The 20,977-nt window shown below is 47.2% G+C and overlaps 1 protein-coding gene across 2 annotated transcripts in view; it reads left to right on the top strand.

The window, feature by feature from the left end:
* KIAA1549L (KIAA1549 like) overlaps positions 1-20,977 on the top strand; it is a 267,475-nt gene that overhangs the window by 155,382 nt on the left and 91,116 nt on the right. For both annotated transcript variants that reach the window (XM_044750163.2, XM_044750162.2), the window contains exons 4-9: positions 1,813-1,928; positions 4,557-4,776; positions 5,596-5,729; positions 13,111-13,273; positions 14,801-14,860; positions 20,218-20,369. In XM_044750163.2, the coding sequence (XP_044606098.2) occupies positions 1,813-1,928; positions 4,557-4,776; positions 5,596-5,729; positions 13,111-13,273; positions 14,801-14,860; positions 20,218-20,369 (845 nt within the window). The remainder of the gene's footprint in view (positions 1-1,812; positions 1,929-4,556; positions 4,777-5,595; positions 5,730-13,110; positions 13,274-14,800; positions 14,861-20,217; positions 20,370-20,977) is intronic.

Genomic DNA, 20,977 nt, shown 5'->3' with positions numbered 1-20,977 from the left:
ACATCCTGCAGGGCACAGGACAGTCTCACAACAAAGAGTAATCCAGCCCAAAGTGCCAGCCATGCCGAGGCTGAGAACCCCTGATCTTCATGCAGTGACGGAGCAGAGGAAAGAGTGTTAAGGGACACAGATTTTAGTCCTGGGATCAGTCCTGGTATCAGAGGCCCTGGCAAACCTGTTCTGCCAGTGACTCTGAGAAAGCAAATGCACACCGAATTTTGCCTGTAGAGCAAGTCAGTGATGTCCCACATGAGTGAAGGATGTGATTAGTAAAATACAAAATCTTGGGAGGTACCACAGAAATCAGAAAGGCTTTTTGTCTCATATTTTCTCAATCAGCAGATACTAAAGGTACAGCCGCGGTACTCTCTGTGGGTGCCTGGGATCTCCTTTGGTCTTAAAACAAGGAGACCTTCTTGACAAAGTTGGGTGCTGGGTGCTGTCTTTGCAGCCCCCCTCCCAGTGCAACAGGCAGGCCAAACGGATGGCGCTCGGGCCGCGTGGCAGTGTGCCGTGAAGAGCGTTAGACACGTTACTGGAAACAGCATGCCAGCCTTGGATGCTCGCATCCTGCCTTCCTCTTCACCCCACCAAGAATTAAGTGAAATTATATCTCAAGACATAGCCTACTCTAAAACGGGAAATTGTGAAACTAGGCATCGCAGAAAGTACAGTGTCTCTTTCTATTTCTCAAGAAATTATACCATCTGGTTTTCCACTCCCCCTCCTCTCCCTCCAGATCTGTGCTTCCTCCTCTGAGGGGCGGATGGCCCCAGCCGCTAGGTGCAGAAGTCTGGAACATCCTCCCCGCCCCTTCTTCACAAGCCCCTCACCCCAAGCCACCCCCAGTCAGTCACCAGTTCCTTTCAGTTCTGCCTCCTGAGAGAAGGTGCCCCTTCTCTCCACCCCCACCGCCTCTTCCCTCGTTCACACTGTCATCGTCGCTCACCTAAATTTCTGCAACAACAGCCAGATTTATCTCTCTGCCTCCGGACTCCCCCCTCCAATCTGTTCTCCAGTCTGCAGTCAAGGGAACCTTCTGAAATGCATGCCTTTGCTTAAAACCCTTCACTTCCTGTCGCCCCAGGACCAAGCCTAAGCTTGTGTTCTGAAATAGTCACTTCCCTCCGCTCTGTTTGGCACTGTCTTTCCTCTGGTGGGTGTGGGTGGGGCAGTCCCTCCCACCTTAGCCAGCTCACTCCCATTATCCTTCAGGACTCAGCGGAAGCTCAGTTCCTCCAGGAAGCCTTCCCTGATCCCCACCCCTTTGCCCAGGTCGGGACTGGATGCTTCTCCTGGGGCCTCCAGCAGCATCTTAGGCTTCCCCTCCAATAGCGCCATCACCTGCAATCGCAGATGCCTCTTCTCTGTCTCAGGTCTCCAACCCTGTCTCTGTCCCACTTGTGGGGTGGGGACTGCACCTTCCTGATTCTGGGCTGTTTAGGCCACAGCACCTGCTCAGGGCCTGCACTTAGGTAGGCCCTCTGGGAATGCTGCCTAGGGAATGTCCTTGCATGCAGACCCTCAGGGCAGGCACCGCTGAGCCCAACTTCCAAAGTCAGAGGCAGCATTGGTCAGAAATGAAGTGCCACCAGCATTCTAGCTCTCTCTCCACTAGGGCCACCCAAATGGCCAGGCCTTCTTTCCTTAGGCCTTGAGTGGGCCCAACAGAGCTGCTTCCCCAGGGCCCCCTGTTGTTGGTGGACCTGCGCTCAGCAGCTTCGCTCAGAAGCTGCAGAAGGTGGTGGTGGGGCTGGGTGATTGGAAGGTCTGTGGCCTCAGCTGATTGCCGCGCTTCTCTTCTCCCCACAGTTCTCTTTCTGACCCAAAGGAGAGTGCAGAGCAGTGAAACCTTAAAGCTCAATATAGCCAAAGGGCTCACGCAGGCCTTGCGGAAGGCCTTCCACCAGGGTGACGTCTCGGCTCACGTAAGACCCTTGGTTTTGTAATCAGCCAGTCCCTGCACGTCTTCCTCCTGGGTCCCAAGTAGGTTTCAGATCGTTCTCCTCCTCCCTGGGTTCCATAGTCACACTGGCCAGAAGGAGGATCTTGCTCATTTTGGCTAATAGCTAATGCATGGTGGCTGCAGAAAAAGGTCACATTTTGAGACGGAAAATTGAGGCTAATGGCCTTATGTCTATGTTTTTTCTTTTTAAAGCCTGGATATACTGTTTTAAATTGTCTCTTTAGCCTGTTGTTTGGGGAATGTATTTAGTATTGTTAGTGTAATTCTCCAGAAACCACCCATTGCTTTTCCCTTTCTCTTCCTAAGCGTTGTAAAGAGTTGGTGATTTATTTCTGGACATTTAAAAATTATTCTGACTTGTAAATTGAATCCAGCTTTGCTTAAATTGCCAGCCGCAGATGGGGAAGTAAACATTTTTTCTCTCCAAATGCTTTAATGCCAAGTACTGTTTAATGACTGCTAGCCGATTTCGATGGCTAGCATCGTCCACGCGATGGAGGCCTTGCTTTGTGCTCTTTTGGTTTGACTCCAAGTTTTAAAGCAGTAAATGCGATTGGCAGCCAGTGGACGACCCTCTGCCCCACTTAGCAATGTTGCTCTGTCTCTTCCCTTGAAGCTTTGTTCTCCAGCTGCCTGCAGCTTAGTGGTCCCCACACCCCCAAGAAAAGGAATGAGGTTTGGGAACCTAGTTCATTGGTCACTGTCAGCCTCTTTTATATAATTCTGAGGGAAAAAAAAGAAAGAAAGAAATGCATCCCATGAGAAGCATCTGTGGTTTCTGCACCAGAAACGTTATTTGAAAGTCGAAAGTGTGCATGTTCCCATTTGGTTGCCTGATAGTTTTCACTAAACTTTGGTCATTTGCAAACTACCTTCACAGTTTTTGCCTTTTCTGCATATCATCGCAGACCACTGTGACAGTTAGTACATATTAGTTTTTTAAAAATTAGCTCATTTTTTAAACTTCAATACATTTCTTTAGAAAGGATATTTGATATTGCCATCCTAAATGGAAATCAGGATTATTTGCCACAAGTAAAAAGTAATCATAAAAATGAGAATAATAGGAACATCTTGTTAAATTTAAGCTAGACATTGTTCCTTGCAGGAGGCTCTATGGCTGAGCTTGGTGTCCCTTTGTTTGTTTGTTTAAAATACAATTAGCAAGATTTTTTTTTTTAGTGCCATTGAGTCAATTCCAACTTCTAGTGACCCTGTGTACAATGGAGCAGAACCCTGTCCAGGTCTTGCTGCACCATCCTCTCACCTTCCAGCACTCTATCGGACAATGCTCTGCTGCTATTCACAGAGTTTTCATGGCCAATTTTTCCACGAGTGAGTGGTCAGGTCCTTCTTCCTAGTCTTTCTTAGTCTGGAAGCTCCACTGAAACCTGTCCACCATGGGTGACACTGCTGGAGTTTGAAATCCTGGTGGCAGAGCTTTCAGCATCACAGCCACACACAGCCACCACAGTGTGACAGCCGCCATGGTGTGACACCCGACAGACAGGTGGTGTGGGTCCCTGAGCTGGGGAAAAACCTGGGCCAAGGTGGTGAGAGCGCTGGATCTTAACCACTAGACACCCAGGCTGGATGAGAGAGGTGTTGAAATAATCCCCAAACTGAGACTTGCTCCTTGAGGCGTGCAGAAGGATTGGAATGGAGTAGTGTGCTGTCCACGTTCCTTCCAGAAGTATCTCTTGTTTCACCTAAAGTCGTCTGAACATCACCTGTAGGAGACAAAGTTGTGGAGAGCACACAGTGTGGAGGAGCCAAAAGAATATCCAGCCTGTTGGAGAACCAGTGGTCTTGGTGTCTTTGGCAAATACTCGTGCCACTCGTAATGGAGATTCAAGAGTAAGAGGGGGGAAGTGGGTATTTAAAACACCCTGAACTATTAATGTAAAACACCAAGAGAGCAAAACAAAATAAGAATAAAATGAAAAGCTTCAGAATCTTCCAGCTGTGTCAGAAAGAACTCAGATTATCAGCATCCCTTAGGACTCAACTGAAAGAGAAACTCTCTACAGCCCATCCCGCCTTGGCCTCCAACCAACTCACAAACCAAGGATGGAGTTAAGTCTGAACAATTCTTCACTCAGCCTCTAGAGAGAGGAATTCACCTCATTTGCTCCATGACCCCTTTCCTGAAAGTACCCCCACTTAGCCCAGCAGTTCTGCCTTTTAATCTTCGTAAAAGATGAGAAATATAATAAAGCTGTTTTCCCCAGCATTCTGTTCCCTGGAACTCTCTCTTGCCACCGTCTCCTGTCACCTCCTTGAGTGATGCTTGGTGCTCACAGGGTTATACAGGGGCGCTTAAGGAATCCAAATAGAGACCACAGATTTAATTCTATTCCGATATAAATTGTATTTTGTATACAATTGTAGGTTCGATATAAATTGTATTCTGATATTTTGAGACTTGCCAATCCACTATGCTTTATAGGATTGTTAGAATATTTGTTGAATGAGAACATCCTATTGCCAAGCCATGCTAAATAACATTTGTAGTTCTAAGAAACACCAAGAAGAGCTTAACGTACTGTGGAAATAAACACTGAGTTCTGTGGGTCCATTTGTCTTGTAGGTGGACATTCTGGAACATTCTCATAACATCACCGTTGGTTATTATGCTACCAAAGGGAGGCTGGTGTACTTGCCTGCCGCAGTGATCGCAGTGCTGGGTGTTTATGGGGTCAGCAACGTCACTGCAGATCTGAAGCAGCACACCCCAAACCTGCAGTCTGTGGCAGGGCTCGCCTCCCCGTGGAACCCCCAGCCCGCAGGCTACTTCCAGCTGAAAACAGGCAAGTAACTCAGAAAGAGAGGGCTCCTGTCTGTTCTGGGATCAGGGATGTTCGAGGAGCACACTTGTTTAAAAACTCCATTGCTAGCTGCTCCGTCATCTCTTAACGTCCCTGTGCACCTTCCTCAAAGGACCCTGCTAACCAAAAATGTGAGTTCCCTGCACATCAGCCTAGACTCTTCCAACCTTGGATTTATTAGAAATATTCCTTCACAGAAGTCTTCCTTCCAAGTTTATATAATTAGTACTTTATAAGCACCAAATACTGTACTTTGTGTTTTTTCTGTATTACCAGTGGATACTGATGAGAGTTGAGCATTCACAAAATCTGTGCCCTGGAGCAACGTGTTCCACTTACCTGAATCAGCATCTCAGAGCTTAGGCCTTGGCGTCTTTCTTTCAAGCTCTTTGGTGTTTCTGATCTTGTGGTTTCCAAACCACAAGAGTGGAGAAACCATTGGAATTGAAAGGCTCAGTCAACGTAGTAATGCATTTCAGTAGATTTTTCCCTCCAAAGAAATAGAAGACATGTCTGTCTTAGGGTATTTTTATCAGTCTTGGAGCAGATGTCCACAAATCCCGATTGAATGACACCACAAAATCCTTTGCATCGGAGGGAATCTCAGGTTCAGTCGTGCTTTTAATTATTTTGTTATAAATCATTTTAAGAGCCACTTTCAAAACTACAGCCAAACCTGTCTGTCCTTATTTGCCTGATTTCTCTTACCTAAAATTGTGTTGTTTCATATCATGACTGCTGTTAAGGCCAAGGAGCCAGGTCACAGAACTGTGGTGAGCGCTGTCATTCCTCTCCTTCCAGTGCTGCAGTTTGTGAGCCAGTCTGACAACATACAGTCCTGCAGATTCGCTCAGACAATGGAACAGAGGCTGCAGAAGGCTTTCCAGGATGCCGAGAGGAAAGTCCTAAACACCAACAGCAACCTGACGATTCAGGTGAGGAGGAGGGCACTTCAGCCGTGTGGCTGATGGAGGCCAACCGCAATGCAAGTGTGGGCAAGAAGCGACTTCGTTCCCCGTTTCACAGCTGCCTGATGCTCTTCAGGCATATGATGTAGACAGAGGTGCCACTCTGGGACAACGAAGTCAAGTCAGTCCCTCCTGGTGAGGATGTCTGGGGGATGGCCATGACAGGAAGGATGCTGTGTCACTATCACCTGCTGTGGTTTGGGATTTTATATTTAAATAAGTATAAAATGTGAAGCTTCCTCAGGTCTTCTGGACACATTTATTATTTTAAAAATTGAACTAGGTATGCTATATATGCCCAATGTCTACTCTAAGATGATCAGTTCTAAATAATTAAACTCACCAAGATTTGCCTGTTCTGCGATTTGCATTGAGTTATTTTCCAGACAGTCACATGAGCAATCACCTTACTTTAAACACACACACACACACACACACACACACACACGCTGTGTATATATATTTAGGGCTTTCTGTGTGTCAGGACTGTGCTAAGTGTTTTACAGATGTTTTGCTGCATAACAGCCAAGACACCCCTCTGAGGTATTAGCACCATCTCACAGAAGAGGGAACTGAGGGAGACGTTCAGAAACTTCCAGAAGGTCACATGGTTGGTAAAGAATGGAACAAGGACTTGAAGCAAAGCCCATAGTCTTACCCACTATGCTGTACTATGAAACATGGCAAACACATGAGTTCTTTCCCAGGAATTCTCACTTCTGGTGCACTGTATTTCAGCTTCCTGGGCTTATAGTAGACCTGCGCCCCCAAAAGCCTTTCTCAGACCCATTGTTTGCAATTATATAGATAACATCCCACTAAAGACAGATGCTTCTTAATGATATACTCCTCCAGCCCCTAAATTTCTCTAAAATTAAGTGTACTATCTAATGTCTCTGTTTTTACAGAACTAAAACCTTTGCAGTTAAACCCAGTGGTTTTAAAATTGACGGTTAGCATAAGTGAATTATCAGCAAAGCGAATATGATGTAGAAAGCATGCAATTTAATTTGAGCAGTTTTCCTTTTCTAGATTCATGCAAAGTGCACATGGAAGTATCTCCTTAAGATTGGGTTCATAGTAAACTAAGATCTTGAAACATTTCACAGACATAAGGTTCATGTGGGGAGTATGACTCAGCTCCCTTGTCCGAGATCTTCTTTCTGATTGGATCTGTGATCTTCACAGGTGCACAGGTCTCGTTGGAGCTTGGCAGCAGAGTATGCTGTAATTGTGTTCCGGAAGCATAGACTTATTGAGCGCCTGCTATTTATCAGGCCCTGGGAAGGACACCCAGATCAATAAGCTGCCCTCGGCCCTGGGGAGCCGCCCTTGTGCTGTGTCACAGTCATGGGCCACGAGGTGGAACTTTGTAAAGCAAGTAACAAACCTTCCTTAGAAAAAAACTATAACAGGCAATTCAAAGATTGCATCTCAGTAGATTTTAGATGCTCTTGAACATTTCAGCAGCTCTTGGAATGAATGGATAATTGGGAGAATTGTTTTATTAACCTTATTTCTCTTTTTTGCCTTGGCTGACAGGAAGCCCAGAACCAGATTTGTTGCCTGGACTTTGTAACCCTCTAGCCCCTATGTCATGCATAGATGATACCCACCTGCTAACCATCCCCCTGGGGTTGTCTTTCATCTGTTTTTCCAGGTCCTTGTTTTTTAATTAATTACTTTCCATTTTGTTGTATTAAATATAATTTGTTGGGCACCCAGGATCCTTTGTGGAATAAGACCATGTGAATATTTAATTAATTTGTTTAGAGAGCTGTTGAAAAAGTGACTTACTAGTTTTTTTGTTTGTATAGCATCACTATTAGGGGCTAGATTACAGTGGACTCAATTAGGACTGTTTTCATTGTAAGGGACAGAATTGAAGCTCACACAGCTTAAGCAAAAAGAGGAAGTGATTGGCTCATGTAACTGACAGATTCACAGCTTATTTACTTCAGGCACAGTTGAATCCAGGTGCCTACATGGCTTCTCCATGAAAGTCTCTCTTCATCTCTTGGCTTGCCTTGCCTTGGACTGGCATCATCCTCAGGCCCCATGGGGTGGCCCCTGGCACCTCCAGGTTTGCCTCATCCTTATTGTTCACAGTCCCGTGGAACCAAAGTACCTTCTTTGTGTCATTCCAGTCAAAATCCTGGGATTACCTCTCATTGGACCCACTTAAATCATTTGCCCATTTCTGGACTGGTAATTGTGACCAAGGAGATGAAATGTCCCAATCTGCTAGGCCTGGCTCAGATGCCTACTCCTGGAACTTAGGTGGGGCAGCCCTCCCCAAAGCACGTGAACTGATGGGAGAGAAGAGGCGTTTCCCCAAGGAGAATCGTGGTGCTGTCAGAGCAGAAGGGAGAATGGATGCTAGGTAGGCAAAACAATGACTTTCCATTTCGTCAGCCTCAGAGGTCTGATTAGCTAAATGAAGCATGTCATGGGTGAGTGGGAAGTGAGAGATGAGGTCAGAAGCTGCAGGAGTCCAGAGTAAAGGGGTGATGGGAAAGTGCCCCTGCAGGGGCTGCTTCTGCTGGGGACAGGGGACGACCTTCAGGGAACAATGACATGACCTTGATCTCAGGCCTGTGGACCTCTTCTTATTTATTGAGCTAGTGCTAAGCAGCCACCAAGAATGGTCACACTTTTCTTAGCTATAAAAAAACGAGTATATTAGAGATGACACAGGTAAATGGAAGAACATTCTGTGCTCATGAGTTGGGAGACTTAGTATTGTTAAGATGTCAACATTACCAAGAATGATCTACAGATTCAATGCAATTCCTATCAAAATCCTGGTGGCAGTCTTTTCCAGAGATAGAAAAATCCATTCTAAAATTCATATGGAATTTCAAGGGACCCCGAATAGCCAAAACAATCTCGAAAAAGAAGGACAAATTTGGAGGTCTCACGCTTCCTGATTTCAAAACTTAATACAAAGCTACCATAATCAAAACAGCATTGTAAGGGCATTAAGACAGTCATCCAGACCAATGGAACAGAACAGAGAGCCCAGAAAAAAACCCTCACTTATATGGTCAAATGATTTTTGACAAGAGTACCAAGACCATTTAATGGGGAAGGGACAGTCTTTTTAACCAGTGGTACTGGGAAAACTGGATATCCACAAGCAAAATAATGAAGTTGAACCCTTACCTAATACCATATACAAGAATTAACTCAAAATGGATCAAAGACCAAAATGTAAGAGCTAAACCTGTAGGACTCTTAGAAGAAAATAGAGGAGAAAAGTGTCATGATGTTGAATTTGGCAATGATTTGTTGGATATATGCCAAAAGTATGGGCAACAGAAGAAAAAAATAGATAAACTGGACTTCATCAAAATTGAAAACTTTTGTGGATCAAAGGACAGAATCATAAGGCAACACACAGAATGGGAGAAAATATTTGCAAATCGTATATCTGATAAGGGGTTAATATCTAGAATATGTAAAGAACTCCTACAACTCAGAAACAAAAATCAAATTAAAAAATCTTAAAAAACCAAAAAGACAAAGAAAACAAATAACCCAATTAAGAAATGGGCAAAGATCTTGAATAGACATTTCTCCAAAGATATATGCAAATGACCAATAAGAGAAAAGATGCTCTACATGACTAATCTTTAGAGAAATTCAAATCAAAACCACGAGATACCACTTCACATATATTAGGATGGCTGTGATAGAAAATGGAAAATAACCAGTATTGGTAAGGATGTGGAGAAATTGGAACCTTTGGGCACCTCCAGTGGTGCAGCTGCTGTGGAAAACAGTATGGTGGTTCCTGAAAAAATTAAATGTAGAATTACCATATGATCCAGCAATTCTATTTCTGGGTATATACCCAAAAGAATGGGAAGAAGGGACTTGAACAGATCTTTGTACACTCATGCTCAGAGCAGCACTATTCACAACAGCCAAAAGGTGGAAGCAACCCAAGTGACCATCCACAGATGAATGGATAAGTAAATGTGTATGTACATGCAATGGAATTTATTCATCCTTCAAAAAGGAGACATTCTGACACAGGCTACAACATGGATGAACCTTGGGGACATTATGCTAAGTGAAATAAGCCAGTCATAAAAGGACAAATACTGTATGATTCCACTTAAAAAAGGTATTTAGTTTTGTCAAATTCATAGAGACAGAAAGTGGATGGTGGTTGCCAGGGGCTGGGGAGGGAGGAGTGGAGAGTTGTTGTTTGGTAGGTTCAGAGTTTTCGTCAGGGATGATTAAACGTCCTGGAGATGGATAGTGGTTATGGTGGCACAACGGTGTGAATGCACTTACAGCCACTGAACTGTGCACTTAAAATGGTAAAATTTTTGTGTATTTTACCACAATTAAAGAAGAAAAAGTGTACCTCACCTGGTCAGGTGTAGAGTGTATAGAGGTCCCCATCCCTCACCTGGACAGGTGTACTGTGTATAGAAGTTCCCATCCCTCACCTCGTCGGGTGTAGTGTGTATAGAGGTCCCCATCCCTCACCTGGACGGGTGTAGTGTGTATAGAGGTCCCCATCCCTCACCTGGTCGGGTGTAGTGTGTATAGAGGTCCCCATCCCTCACCTGGACGGGTGTACTGCGTATAGAAGTTCCCATCCCTCACCTGGACGGGTGTAGTGTGTATAGAGGTCCCCATCCCTCACCTGGTCGGGTGTAGTGTGTATAGAGGTCCCCATCCCTCACCTGGACAGGTGTACTGTGTATAGAAGTTCCCATCCCTCACCTCGTCGGGTGTAGTGTGTATAGAGGTCCCCATCCCTCACCTGGTCGGGTGTAGTGTGTATAGAGGTCCCCATCCCTCACCTGGACAGGTGTACTGTGTATAGAAGTTCCCATCCCTCACCTGGACAGGTGTAGTGTGTATAGAGGTCCCCATCCCTCACCTGGACGGGTGTAGTGTGTATAGAGGTCCCCATCCCTCACCTGGTCGGGTGTAGTGTGTATAGAGGTCCCCATCCCTCACCTGGACAGGTGTACTGTGTATAGAAGTTCCCATCCCTCACCTGGACGGGTGTAGTGTGTATAGAGGTCCCCATCCCTCACCTGGATGGGTGTAGTGTGTATAGAGGTCCCCATCCCTCACCTCGTCGGGTGTACTGTGTATAGAAGTTCCCATCCCTCACCTGGTCGGGTGTAGTGTGTATAGAGGTCCCCATCCCTCACCTGGACGGGTGTAGTGTGTATAGAGGTCCCCATCCCTCACCTGGTCGGGTGTAGTGTGTATAGAGGTCCCCATCCCTCACCTGGACGGGTGTACTGTGTATAGAAGTTCCCATCCCTCACCTCGTCGGGTGTAGTGTGTATAGAGGTCCCCATCCCTCACCTGGACAGGTGTACTGTGTATAGAAGTTCCCATCCCTCACCTGGACAGGTGTACTGTGTATAGAAGTTCCTATCCCTCACCTCGTCGGGTGTAGTGTGTATAGAGGTCCCCATCCCTCACCTGGATGGGTGTAGTGTGTATAGAGGTCCCCATCCCTCACCTGGACGGGTGTACTGTGTATAGAAGTTCCTATCCCTCACCTGGACAGATGTACTGTGTATAGAGGTTCCCATTCCTCACCTGGTCGGGTGTAATGTGTATAGAGGTTCCCATCCCTCACCTGGACGGGTGTAGTGTGTATAGAGGTCTCCATACGGCAAGCTCTGTAGGCTTCTTGCTACAGTGGGATTTAGTTTTGTTGAAAAACAAAAGATAGAATGTTCGTGATAAAGGTTGAAAAGTTATTTTAGTTATTATTTGTTTGGGGGCACTATAGTGAGGTCTTTTGAATTGTTAGAGAGAAGCACCTTTCTTTTTGATACCCTGGAAAAGAGACCTGAATACCCGTGGCTCAACCATATTCCAAAAATACTTCAGAGAGGAGAGTAAGAGTTGACCAGAAACATTGACTCAGTATGTTATTAATCATGGACTGTAGGCTCTGTGTTAGAGAATTAAAAAGGAAATTCCACTAATGGGAAAAAGTAGGAAATAATGTGAAGAAGCTCTTCTTATGGCAGTCTTCTTAAAAATAAGACTTAAAAGGAAAATTGCAGGGGTATTTATGTCTGAACACACAAAGGTCTGCGAAAGACGGGGTGTCAGTCAGGTCCCTGTAGGAAGAGAAGGCACATTCAAATGATGGTAATTGGAGGAAAGACCAATAACACAGACCCTTTGCAGAAGCGTGGGCAGGCTCTGGGGGAACCACAGGGATAGTGCGGTTCCCAAGGCTGTAAGAGGTGGGAGCAGTTATAGGAAGCCAGAAGCCAGAGATGGCTGACAGGAACTGTGTCCCCACAGGGATGGAGTCCTGGACACCAAAACTCTGGTTTCACTGTCCTCCCTCTCTCTCACATCCTCCCAGCCTCCTTTTAGCTGAAGCCAGAGGTCAAAGGAGCCCACTGAGGTGGTGCACAGGGTCTGCCTCAGGGACACTGAGCAGGACATGGGAGGGGGTGCAAGCGATTCTGGAGAGGGGGGAGGGGCAGACACCTGGCCCGGAACCCAACAGAGACTGTCTCGCCAAGTTGAATGCCTTCCTCTGTATCTGTTTTTCAAATAGCATCTGTGGGATATTCTTATCCATACATTGACCCAGGGAACCTCATTTTCCGGTAAATAAAAAACCGACTTGGACAAAATGCAAGAAGAAAACCACATCATCTCATAGTAGTATTTACATATTCTATATTGAATTAGGAGACTGCAAGGAAATGTCATCGCTCTCTAAAGAAGTTATTTTATATCTCCGAATTCCTTTTGTCGTTAGGTTCAGTCACTCTGTCCTTTACTGGGGTGGTGATCAGCTGTGTATATGCCTGTTCTTTCAACTTTAAAATTCCCCAGAAGTTTGACTCAAGCGTTCTCTGTCTGAACAGTTTAGCTCTCCTTAAGTTTAACATTCCTATGCTCTATTTCACATTTTCAGAAGCATGAAAGTAACCTGAGACATTTTAGGCACTGGAAAAGATCCATGCACTGGTTAAAACCTGAAGCCAGGCTGCCTGGATTGGAACCCTGGCTCCATCACTTATTAGCTGTGTGACCTTGGGGAAGTCCCTTGATCATTCTGGGCGTCAGTTTCCTCCTTTGTAAAAGGGAGTCATAACTGGATACACCTCCTAGGGTTGTGGTGAGGATTAAATGAGATAACGATGCCTGGCACATAGGGAGCAATCAGTAAATGACGGCTGTTGTTAATCTTGTCTCTTCCTTGCTCTTTTCCCTCCTTGCTTTCATTCCTACCCTCGACTTCTGCTGAAACTTCTCCCCTGGCCTCCATGAAACAGACCCTCGTCTTATCTGGCATGTCTCCCCTCCCTTCCCTCCTGTGTCCATTCAGATTGTGAGCACATCCAACGCCTCCCAGACAGTCACCCTGGTGTATGTGGTGGGCAACCGCAGCTCCATCCTCAACGGCACCGTGGCCAGCAGCCTCCTCCGGCAGCTCTCGGCTGAGCTGGTGGGGTTCTACCTCACCTACCCGCCGCTCACCATTGCTGAACGTGAGTATGTCCATGCCGTGCAGGGATTCTGCCATTTTTCCCAGGGCCTTTCCCCATTTAACAAACATCTATTGTGCCAGGCCGCGTACTAACTCTTTTGTCATAAAAGAACAAGTGAAATTTGTGGTAAATGGGGATTGAAATGATGATAAGTTTATTGCACATTGAAAAAAAAACACTTAAGTGCCTTTACTCTTCAAATATCCCTTATCTCATTTAATCCTCACAACCACCCTGTAAGGTAGGTGCAAAATTAGCCCCGTTTTTGCAGATGAGAAAACTGAAGCTCCAAGAGACTCCCAGTCTTCCATAGCTGGGGAGACATGGAACCTGGGTGTGAACCCAAGCAGTCTTCCTTCTGGGCCTGCAGTCCCGCCCGGGAGGGCGTCTGCCCTCAGGGCAATCTGGGTTGCTATGTTTCCTCCGCTTCTGCCATCGGCAGGTGTTCCCTGGCCTTCAGCCCGTGCCCCGGCCGTAGACATCATGATGCAGCTCATCTGCAACCAGCATCGTGACTTCGCTTGATGAAGTCCCCTAGTCCTGTGGCCTCATCTTCTTCTAATGCTTCAGTTGCATGACCCTCTTTACCATGCAGCGGGCGTAGCCTTTGAAGATAGCAGCCTACATTTTGTACCCAACACTTCCCTGGTAGCCAAAAGGAAGTAAAGATTTGTGCTCTTGATTTTGATCATGGGGACGTTTCTTGAGGTCACAAGGCAAGCTTTTTTTTTTTTTTAGCACATTAGAATCTCATTTGTGTTTCCGTCTATGGTTGCTTTTGATATTGTAAATAAATGAGATGATGTGTGTGAATGTACTGAGCACATCACAGCCGCTCAAAATTTTTTTGAACATTGATTTAATGGCAAGCTTTTGAGAATTTCCATGTAGTAAGGAAAGATGACTCTGGATTTTATGGAAAAGATGATGTCACAAAAGATGACGTTATGTCACATGGCAGCATGTGAAGAATTTATTTTCTCTCATCATCTTGATATTCTGATAATGACAATGATAAGGACTAAGATTTATTGAGCACTTACTGTGAGCCAGGCCCCAGGCAAAACCCTTTACATGTGTTAACTCTGATGCTCACCGCACCTGTAAGGAAATGACTGTTCGTTACAAGCTTTCGGCTGCTAAACTGAGTCCTTGACTTTGGCAAAATCTGTTCAAGAGATCATTATTCCTAAAAATACTAGCAATGGTTGGATAATTTTTAAAGAGAAAGCTGTAGTTAGGGCAGTTTCCAGCTGCAGGTCTTGATAATGAAGATGCTCCACTTGAGAAGGTTTTGATGGAGAAACTGGAAGAGCAGAGACCCCCAACCCTGGAAGACGTCGTCTGAATGTCAGCCCTTTCCTGAGCCTTTGGTTTTTGAATAGCAAGATAGCTTTGGCCCGTATGTCCCAAGATGATAAAGCAGTATTTAGCTGCTTGCTATTTTGTCACTCTGTCCAATTCCCCTTAGAGTATTTACACAGAAAACCTGTGAAAGTAATTTGGCGTGTTTCTTGTTTGTTTCAGCACTGGAATATCCCAACCTTGACACATCGGAAACAACCAGAGACTACTGGGTGATTACAGGTAATCTCATATTTTATTTCCCCTTTCACCCTAACAGGTTGGTTTGTTTTTTAAAACTGCCTGCCCTTCAGTGATAGGATTAGTGTCTTTTCTTGGGTCCTGTCTTATAAGCCAAGGAGTTATTCCACAGGACCAGAAGTGGGTGGATAAGCTGAGATAAGAAAAGACATCACACTGGAGATGAATATTAAATAAACAAGTCACAGCACCTACCTGGAGAGTCCCATCCAGTGGCCTCTGGACCCATCAGAAGGGACAGCGTTAACCTGCGGACATCTGGGGCATGTCCCTGTGAGTGGCTGTCTCTCTGTTTAAGGAGGGCTTTCTGTACTGCCCTCTGAAACCCCAGTGAAAGTCAGAGGAATGCTGGGCATGCCTTTCTCTCTCCCCGGCACAAGGCCCACACCCACACTCGTCCTGGTGCAGCCCAGGGTGTCCTGAGAGTGAGGGCAGAGGGAAGTAAAGGGTGTTTTGGTGGCATTTTCTTCTTTCTCCTTGACATTTCCCAGCTGAGCTTTATGAAACAGCAAAAAAAGTTCTTGTTTGTGTTTTTCAGAAGCCAGACAGTAGCTCTGGAAATCAGAGAAGCAAGGGTTTGGAGCAAAAAGAGAAGATAGATGTTTGTAGGAGAAAAAGTGGCCAGCCCAGCTGTAAAGGGGAGGCACTGGAGGGGGACCATGTTAGTTTGCTCGCCTGCCGTAACAGCACCACAGACTGGGGGCTTCGACAGCAGGAATTAGACTCCTCACACTTCTGGAGGCTGGAAGTCCAACACCAAAGTGTGGGCGGGGGTGGTTTCTCCTGAGGCCTCTCTCTTTGGCTTGTCGACAGCCATCTTCTCGCCATGTCCTCACGTGTCTCTATGCCAGTGTCCTCTTCTTATAAGGATACCAGTCATACAGGATTAGGGCCCACCCTAATGACCTCATTTTACCTTAATTACCTCTTTTAAGGCCCTATCTCCAAATATGGTCACATTCTGAGGTCCTTGGGGTGAGGACTCCAACATGTGGATTTGGGGGGGATGCCTGCAGCTCGTGGGGGGACACATGCAGCTCATCACAAGGCGGAAGATCCTGCAGGTCGTGGGAGATGGGCTTGGGCTAGCAGCCCCGTCTGAAACCTCCCTTCTTCCTCCTTCCCTCCCCGTCTCCTCCCTCACCCGCCATCCCAAAAAAGCAGCAGGTGGGCTGCTGCCTCTAGTCCTGGCTCAGGAGCCAGCCTGCTCGCAGCCTCTGCTCAGCTGCAAAAAACTGCATTTCTGTCTCTCTGCGGAGCCGTGGATAGGCAGAGGTTATTTTACTTGCTAAGAAGGCAAACTAAAGAGATGTGGGTTTTTTTGTTTTTTTTTCTTTTTAAACAAGAAATATGTTTAAAAAGGAAAAAACCCCACTAGTTTATGCCTGAGAGACAATGCTAAGCCACCACACATTTTTGAAACCAGCCAACATGTAACATTTACAAAATCACGTTTCCTCCACCAGGAATGCGGCTTTTTAACTTGCAGACATCTCTCCCCTTCTGTCAACTTGAAGGGTTACATGAAACGGTAACAAATCCCCTCTGAAACACGGCTGTCCTCGACGACCTCCTCTTTCATCCTTTCCTCCTGTCCCTGTATCTTGTCCTGCCTGTGTCTTAGAAACGTAACCGTAATAAAAAGCTCCACACGTGGTCTTGTTTTCAGGATTCTCCTGGGACTTAAGGCCCTCCCTGCTCTCCTGTGCAACCCTCCCTTGTTAGGGCTGTTAGCGCTCTTGGTCATCTGAGTCAACAGTGGCCTCTGGCCGTGTGCTTGGGGCTCGTTGGATCAGTTGGTTAGTGCTTTGGCCGGGCAGGAACCACGTCTCAGGATGACCCTCCTCCCTTCCCTTTGGCTCCTGACCACTTTCTACACCCACTGGCAGCCACCCCCAGCTTTTGCTATTGCTTCCAGAAGGGATAGGAGATTGGGAAGTGAGAGGTGGAGAGAGCTTTGTTCAGTCTGTTCAAAGCCACAGCCCCTTGAATAAGCCCTCTGCCTGTTCCTCCCAGACCTTCATCACAGCACCTGGTCTTCTGCTCATTGCTAGCAGCCAAGAGGATTTGGAGCAGCTTTCCTTTCTGTAGATTGTATTATAAAACCCTGACATGTTCTCATCTGTTTTCCAACTAAACTTATATTAAATATGTTTTTGCACACTGTACACTTCTCCCCTCCCTGAGTGTGGGTCCCTCTTTGGTGAGAAATCACTGGTTTAGGGTGACTCCTGCTGTCCCTCTTTATGGAGAATCCAGGGGCCACCTTGCTACCCGTGGGTCCTGGAACCTGGTTGTGTGAGTGAGGCAGGATAGAGATGCGCACACTTTGTATTGCTGCCTGACACAGGCGAGCGCCCGTCTTAGAGTTACTCATCTGTCTTTATTTCACCCACCAGACTCAAAATCCCCCAGGCCCAGCAATCCCACAATTTCTTCTGGTCTCAGCTTTGCTACATACTAACCTGGTGTGTCCTTGAGCAGGTCGTTCAGGCTCTCTGGGTGTCACGCTGTCACCTTTAGAATGAGAACATCTGAACTGAGCATTCAGGTTCTTTTGGCTCTGAATATGTGGGCTTCAACCATGAATAAAACAGTTCAGCTTGAATACGTGGAGGCTGACCAGGCCTGATCGTTGGAAGTTTAGAGCCCAGTGCAATTGTGAATAAAGAAGGAATAAGAAACCGGTGATGTAACAACCACCCAAGCTTCTGGACAAAGTTCCTTTGAACACAACTGGGGACCTGCCCACCTCCCCTAAGCTGAGTCAGTGATGGCCAAGGGTGGGCGGCCGGGGCCCCGGCTGGTGTGCGAAGAGGCTGCTCTCCTCCTGGGCACCTGTGCCAGGGTCCCAGCTCCCTTACGGTGCCACTTTCTGTGTGGCTGTGAGAGACATGAGCACACGTTCCTTACCACTCCCTTCCAGGCAGGCGGAGAGGGCCCGGAGCCTGGGGCCTGCTGCTCTTCTCAGGTGTCAGGCGAGGAGCCACAGACCTGCAACACATTCTATATTCTCCGTGGGGTTTCTCCCTCTAGTCAGGGTGTGTCTAGCAAAGAAGGGGGCACATGTGAGCAACAACGGCAGCTGCCACTGTGGGCATCCTCTCAAGTGCCTTATGGCACTCTGCTGGAAGCACTTTTTATACAGTATTTGTTCCTCACAAGGACACAATAAGGAGTGGGTTACGATCCCTGTGTTTTCAGATAAGGGGCTCAGAAGAAATAAGTGACTTGCCCAAGAACACTCAGTAAGAGGGAGCCAGGATTCAAACTCAGGCCCCTAGTGCCAGCCCCAGAGCTCCCCCAGCTGCCTGTTAAGAAGGACACATCCTCTTTGCAGGTAGGGTGATGAGGCACATGGGGCTGTGACTCTGCGGCAGGTGCCCACAGCCTCCTGCCCTTACGTGAGGGTTTTTTTCCTTCAATTTTTGAAATTGTGGTAGAATACATGTAATAGGCAATTTACCATTTTAACCATTTTTAAGTGTACAATTCAGTAGCATTAAGTACATTCACAGTGCTATCAGTTGTCACCACTATTTCCAGAACTTTGTCATCACCTGGAGCCTTTCACTGTTCCCTTTCTTCCATGTCGGCCCTTAATTCTCACTGGGATTCCCATAAAGTACCCCAAGGTGACGCTCCTCGACTGTCCTGTGCCCCCCTCTATCATCTAGTGGTCAGGAGAGGCCGACTTAGGGTGATCCTTCAGCAGCTGGTCTTTGAACCAGCAAGGACGTGGGCTCTACTCTCTGGAGCCACGAGGGAGGTGATGTCAGGAGGGTTGTGAGGGGCCTCTCTGGGACCTGCCGTGGGGGGGGACAGCACAGGAGAGTTTTATCTTTGTTTGCAGGAATGCTGCTGACAGATGAGCTGAGAGTCCCTCACAAGGGCCCTAAAAGGAGAGCTGCTATATACTCTCCATGGGGATTACTTGGCATTTATGGCTTCAAGGAAGTAATTTCTGAGACTCTGCTGTGGGTTTTATTTCTCCCTTGATCGGTTTAAACAGCATTCTCTATCTCTTGTTGTCATCAGTTGCTTGATCTGGCACTGTATGGAATGTGATCATAACAACAGCACATTCTTTTCATCCGAGCTGTTTCCATATTCTGGTAGATGGGTGGTATTAATGGTCCTTGGCTGGACTGTGGTAGAACACCCTTTACCAAATGAAAAATCCTGTATTACATTCTCAGCCCATGTAGCTGTGGTCCCTTTAGGAAGATGAGAATTGTTTTTAGCATTTTTCATTTCAGGGATGATGTTGGAAGGCAGTGTTTGTGTGTTTGGGGTGAAGTGTGCTTCCCAAGGGACTTGGAGAAAGGACTGGACTTTTGGGATAGACAGCGAAAGGCGGTTGCCCCCATGGTAAGTGACCATGGTAATCCTCGGATGGCCGTAGCGTTCATTAAAATCCTCCTCCATGCGCTAGCCTTTGCCTGGAATTCCACCATTAATACCTCACCTGCTGACCACAGATAGCCCTGGGTGTAGACAAAGTGCAGTGGTGGAGGAGGGGTGGGAAGAGAGGAATTCCATTCACCTTCCACCACCAGGCACCGGGCTAAGCTGCTTTAGACATCTTGTTTCTTCTCAGCCTTAGAGCCCATTAGGAACACGTTTGCTGTGATGTAGACTTTCTTGTTCCCTTTTCAGATAGGAGGACAGGACTCAGGGAGCCAGTGGTTTGCCTAACGTCCCACAGATGGCCTGTGCCAGTGCTGAGAGCCCACTCTCTCTTACGCTGTCCTGCTTTCAAGTGGGAGAGTTCCAGAGAGGCCCTGGGCAGCCCCAGGAGTGGGTCCCAAAAGGACCCACAGAGGAGGGAGGGGTGAGGACATGGAGCAGGTGGTTTGCCCAGGTGTGAGGGTCTGGGTTGCAGGATGAGCTCAGAGACTTCAGCAAAGCCGTTGAGAAGGAGAAATAAAATAAAGGTAGCCCTGAGCCAGGAACCGCAGCTATGCTCTGTTCCCACATGGACTCTTAACAACACATCCCATCTTCAGCAAGGTTTGATCTAATCCAGCAGCGTTAGACACGTCACAGCTCATGGAGGAGAGAGCGCAGGCTCTGGAGCCACACAGGCTTGGGTGTGAACCCTGACTTTGTATTTAGCAGCTGTGTGACCTTGGACAAGTCACTTAACCTTTCTAGCATCCGTATCATGTAGATAGTGATTCCAGCCTCCTGGGGCTGCTGTAAGGTAAGTGAGGGAAGAAGGGCCAGGCCCTGACATGAGGTAGGCCTGGTGTCCTTCAGTGCCCGGTGGTGGTTGTGGCTTCTGAGTCAGTAGGGAGGCTGTCCTCTGAGCAGCCCTCTGCCTTCTGTTTCCACAGTGCTGCAGGGCGTGGACAGTTCGCTGGTGGGCATGCACAACCAGAGCTTCGCCCGGGTCATGGAGCAGCGCCTGGCCCAGCTGTTCATGATGTCCCAGCAACAAGGCCGGCGGTTTAAACGGGCCACCACCCTGGGAAGCTACACTGTGCAGGTGGGTGTGGGTGAAGCCACTGGGTCTTCTGATAAATGTGTGGGAATGTGCGTCCTGAGACTGAGTGAATCGTGCTGTGTGCAGAGGAGCAGCCGTGGTGCAAACTGCCAGAGCTGTTTAATCAACACGGCTCTTAGGTTTGGGAGGATGGGTGGTCATAACCATCAAAATCCTGAAGGAGGGTGAGAGTTAGCTACCCCCCGACAGAGTCACTACTAGATTGTAAGGAAAGGGGGTCTGGGAACAGATTCTTCACACACACAGATGTTTATTAAACAAGAAGTTATCAGTCTGCAGGCACGAACTAGTCACCAGCCTAGGCTGTAGGCTCGATGAGGTCCCAGCTCTCACTGCTTTCAGGCCTTCTCAGGCCTCGTTTAGTCTGCTCTAACCAACAGAGCCCTCTGAGTTTGTAACGGACACACGACCACGCAGGGATTTGGGCTGGGAGCTCTAGCAGACTCCGTTGGTGCTCTGCCCAAACCCCCGTACCCTTTCTGTGAATGACAGTGAACTTCCAGCAGCCGCCTCGGAATCGATGTTGGAGGACTGCCCTTGAGATGCCAGAACCCACTTTGCCTGTACCACGGCTGGCCAGAAGTGCCTGT

The sequence above is a fragment of the Equus asinus genome, chromosome 17 (genome assembly GCF_041296235.1).
Source record: "Equus asinus isolate D_3611 breed Donkey chromosome 17, EquAss-T2T_v2, whole genome shotgun sequence".
NCBI lineage: Eukaryota > Metazoa > Chordata > Mammalia > Perissodactyla > Equidae > Equus > Equus asinus.
Note: the sequence above shows the minus strand (reverse complement) of the source record. Positions and strands in the feature narration are given on the sequence as shown.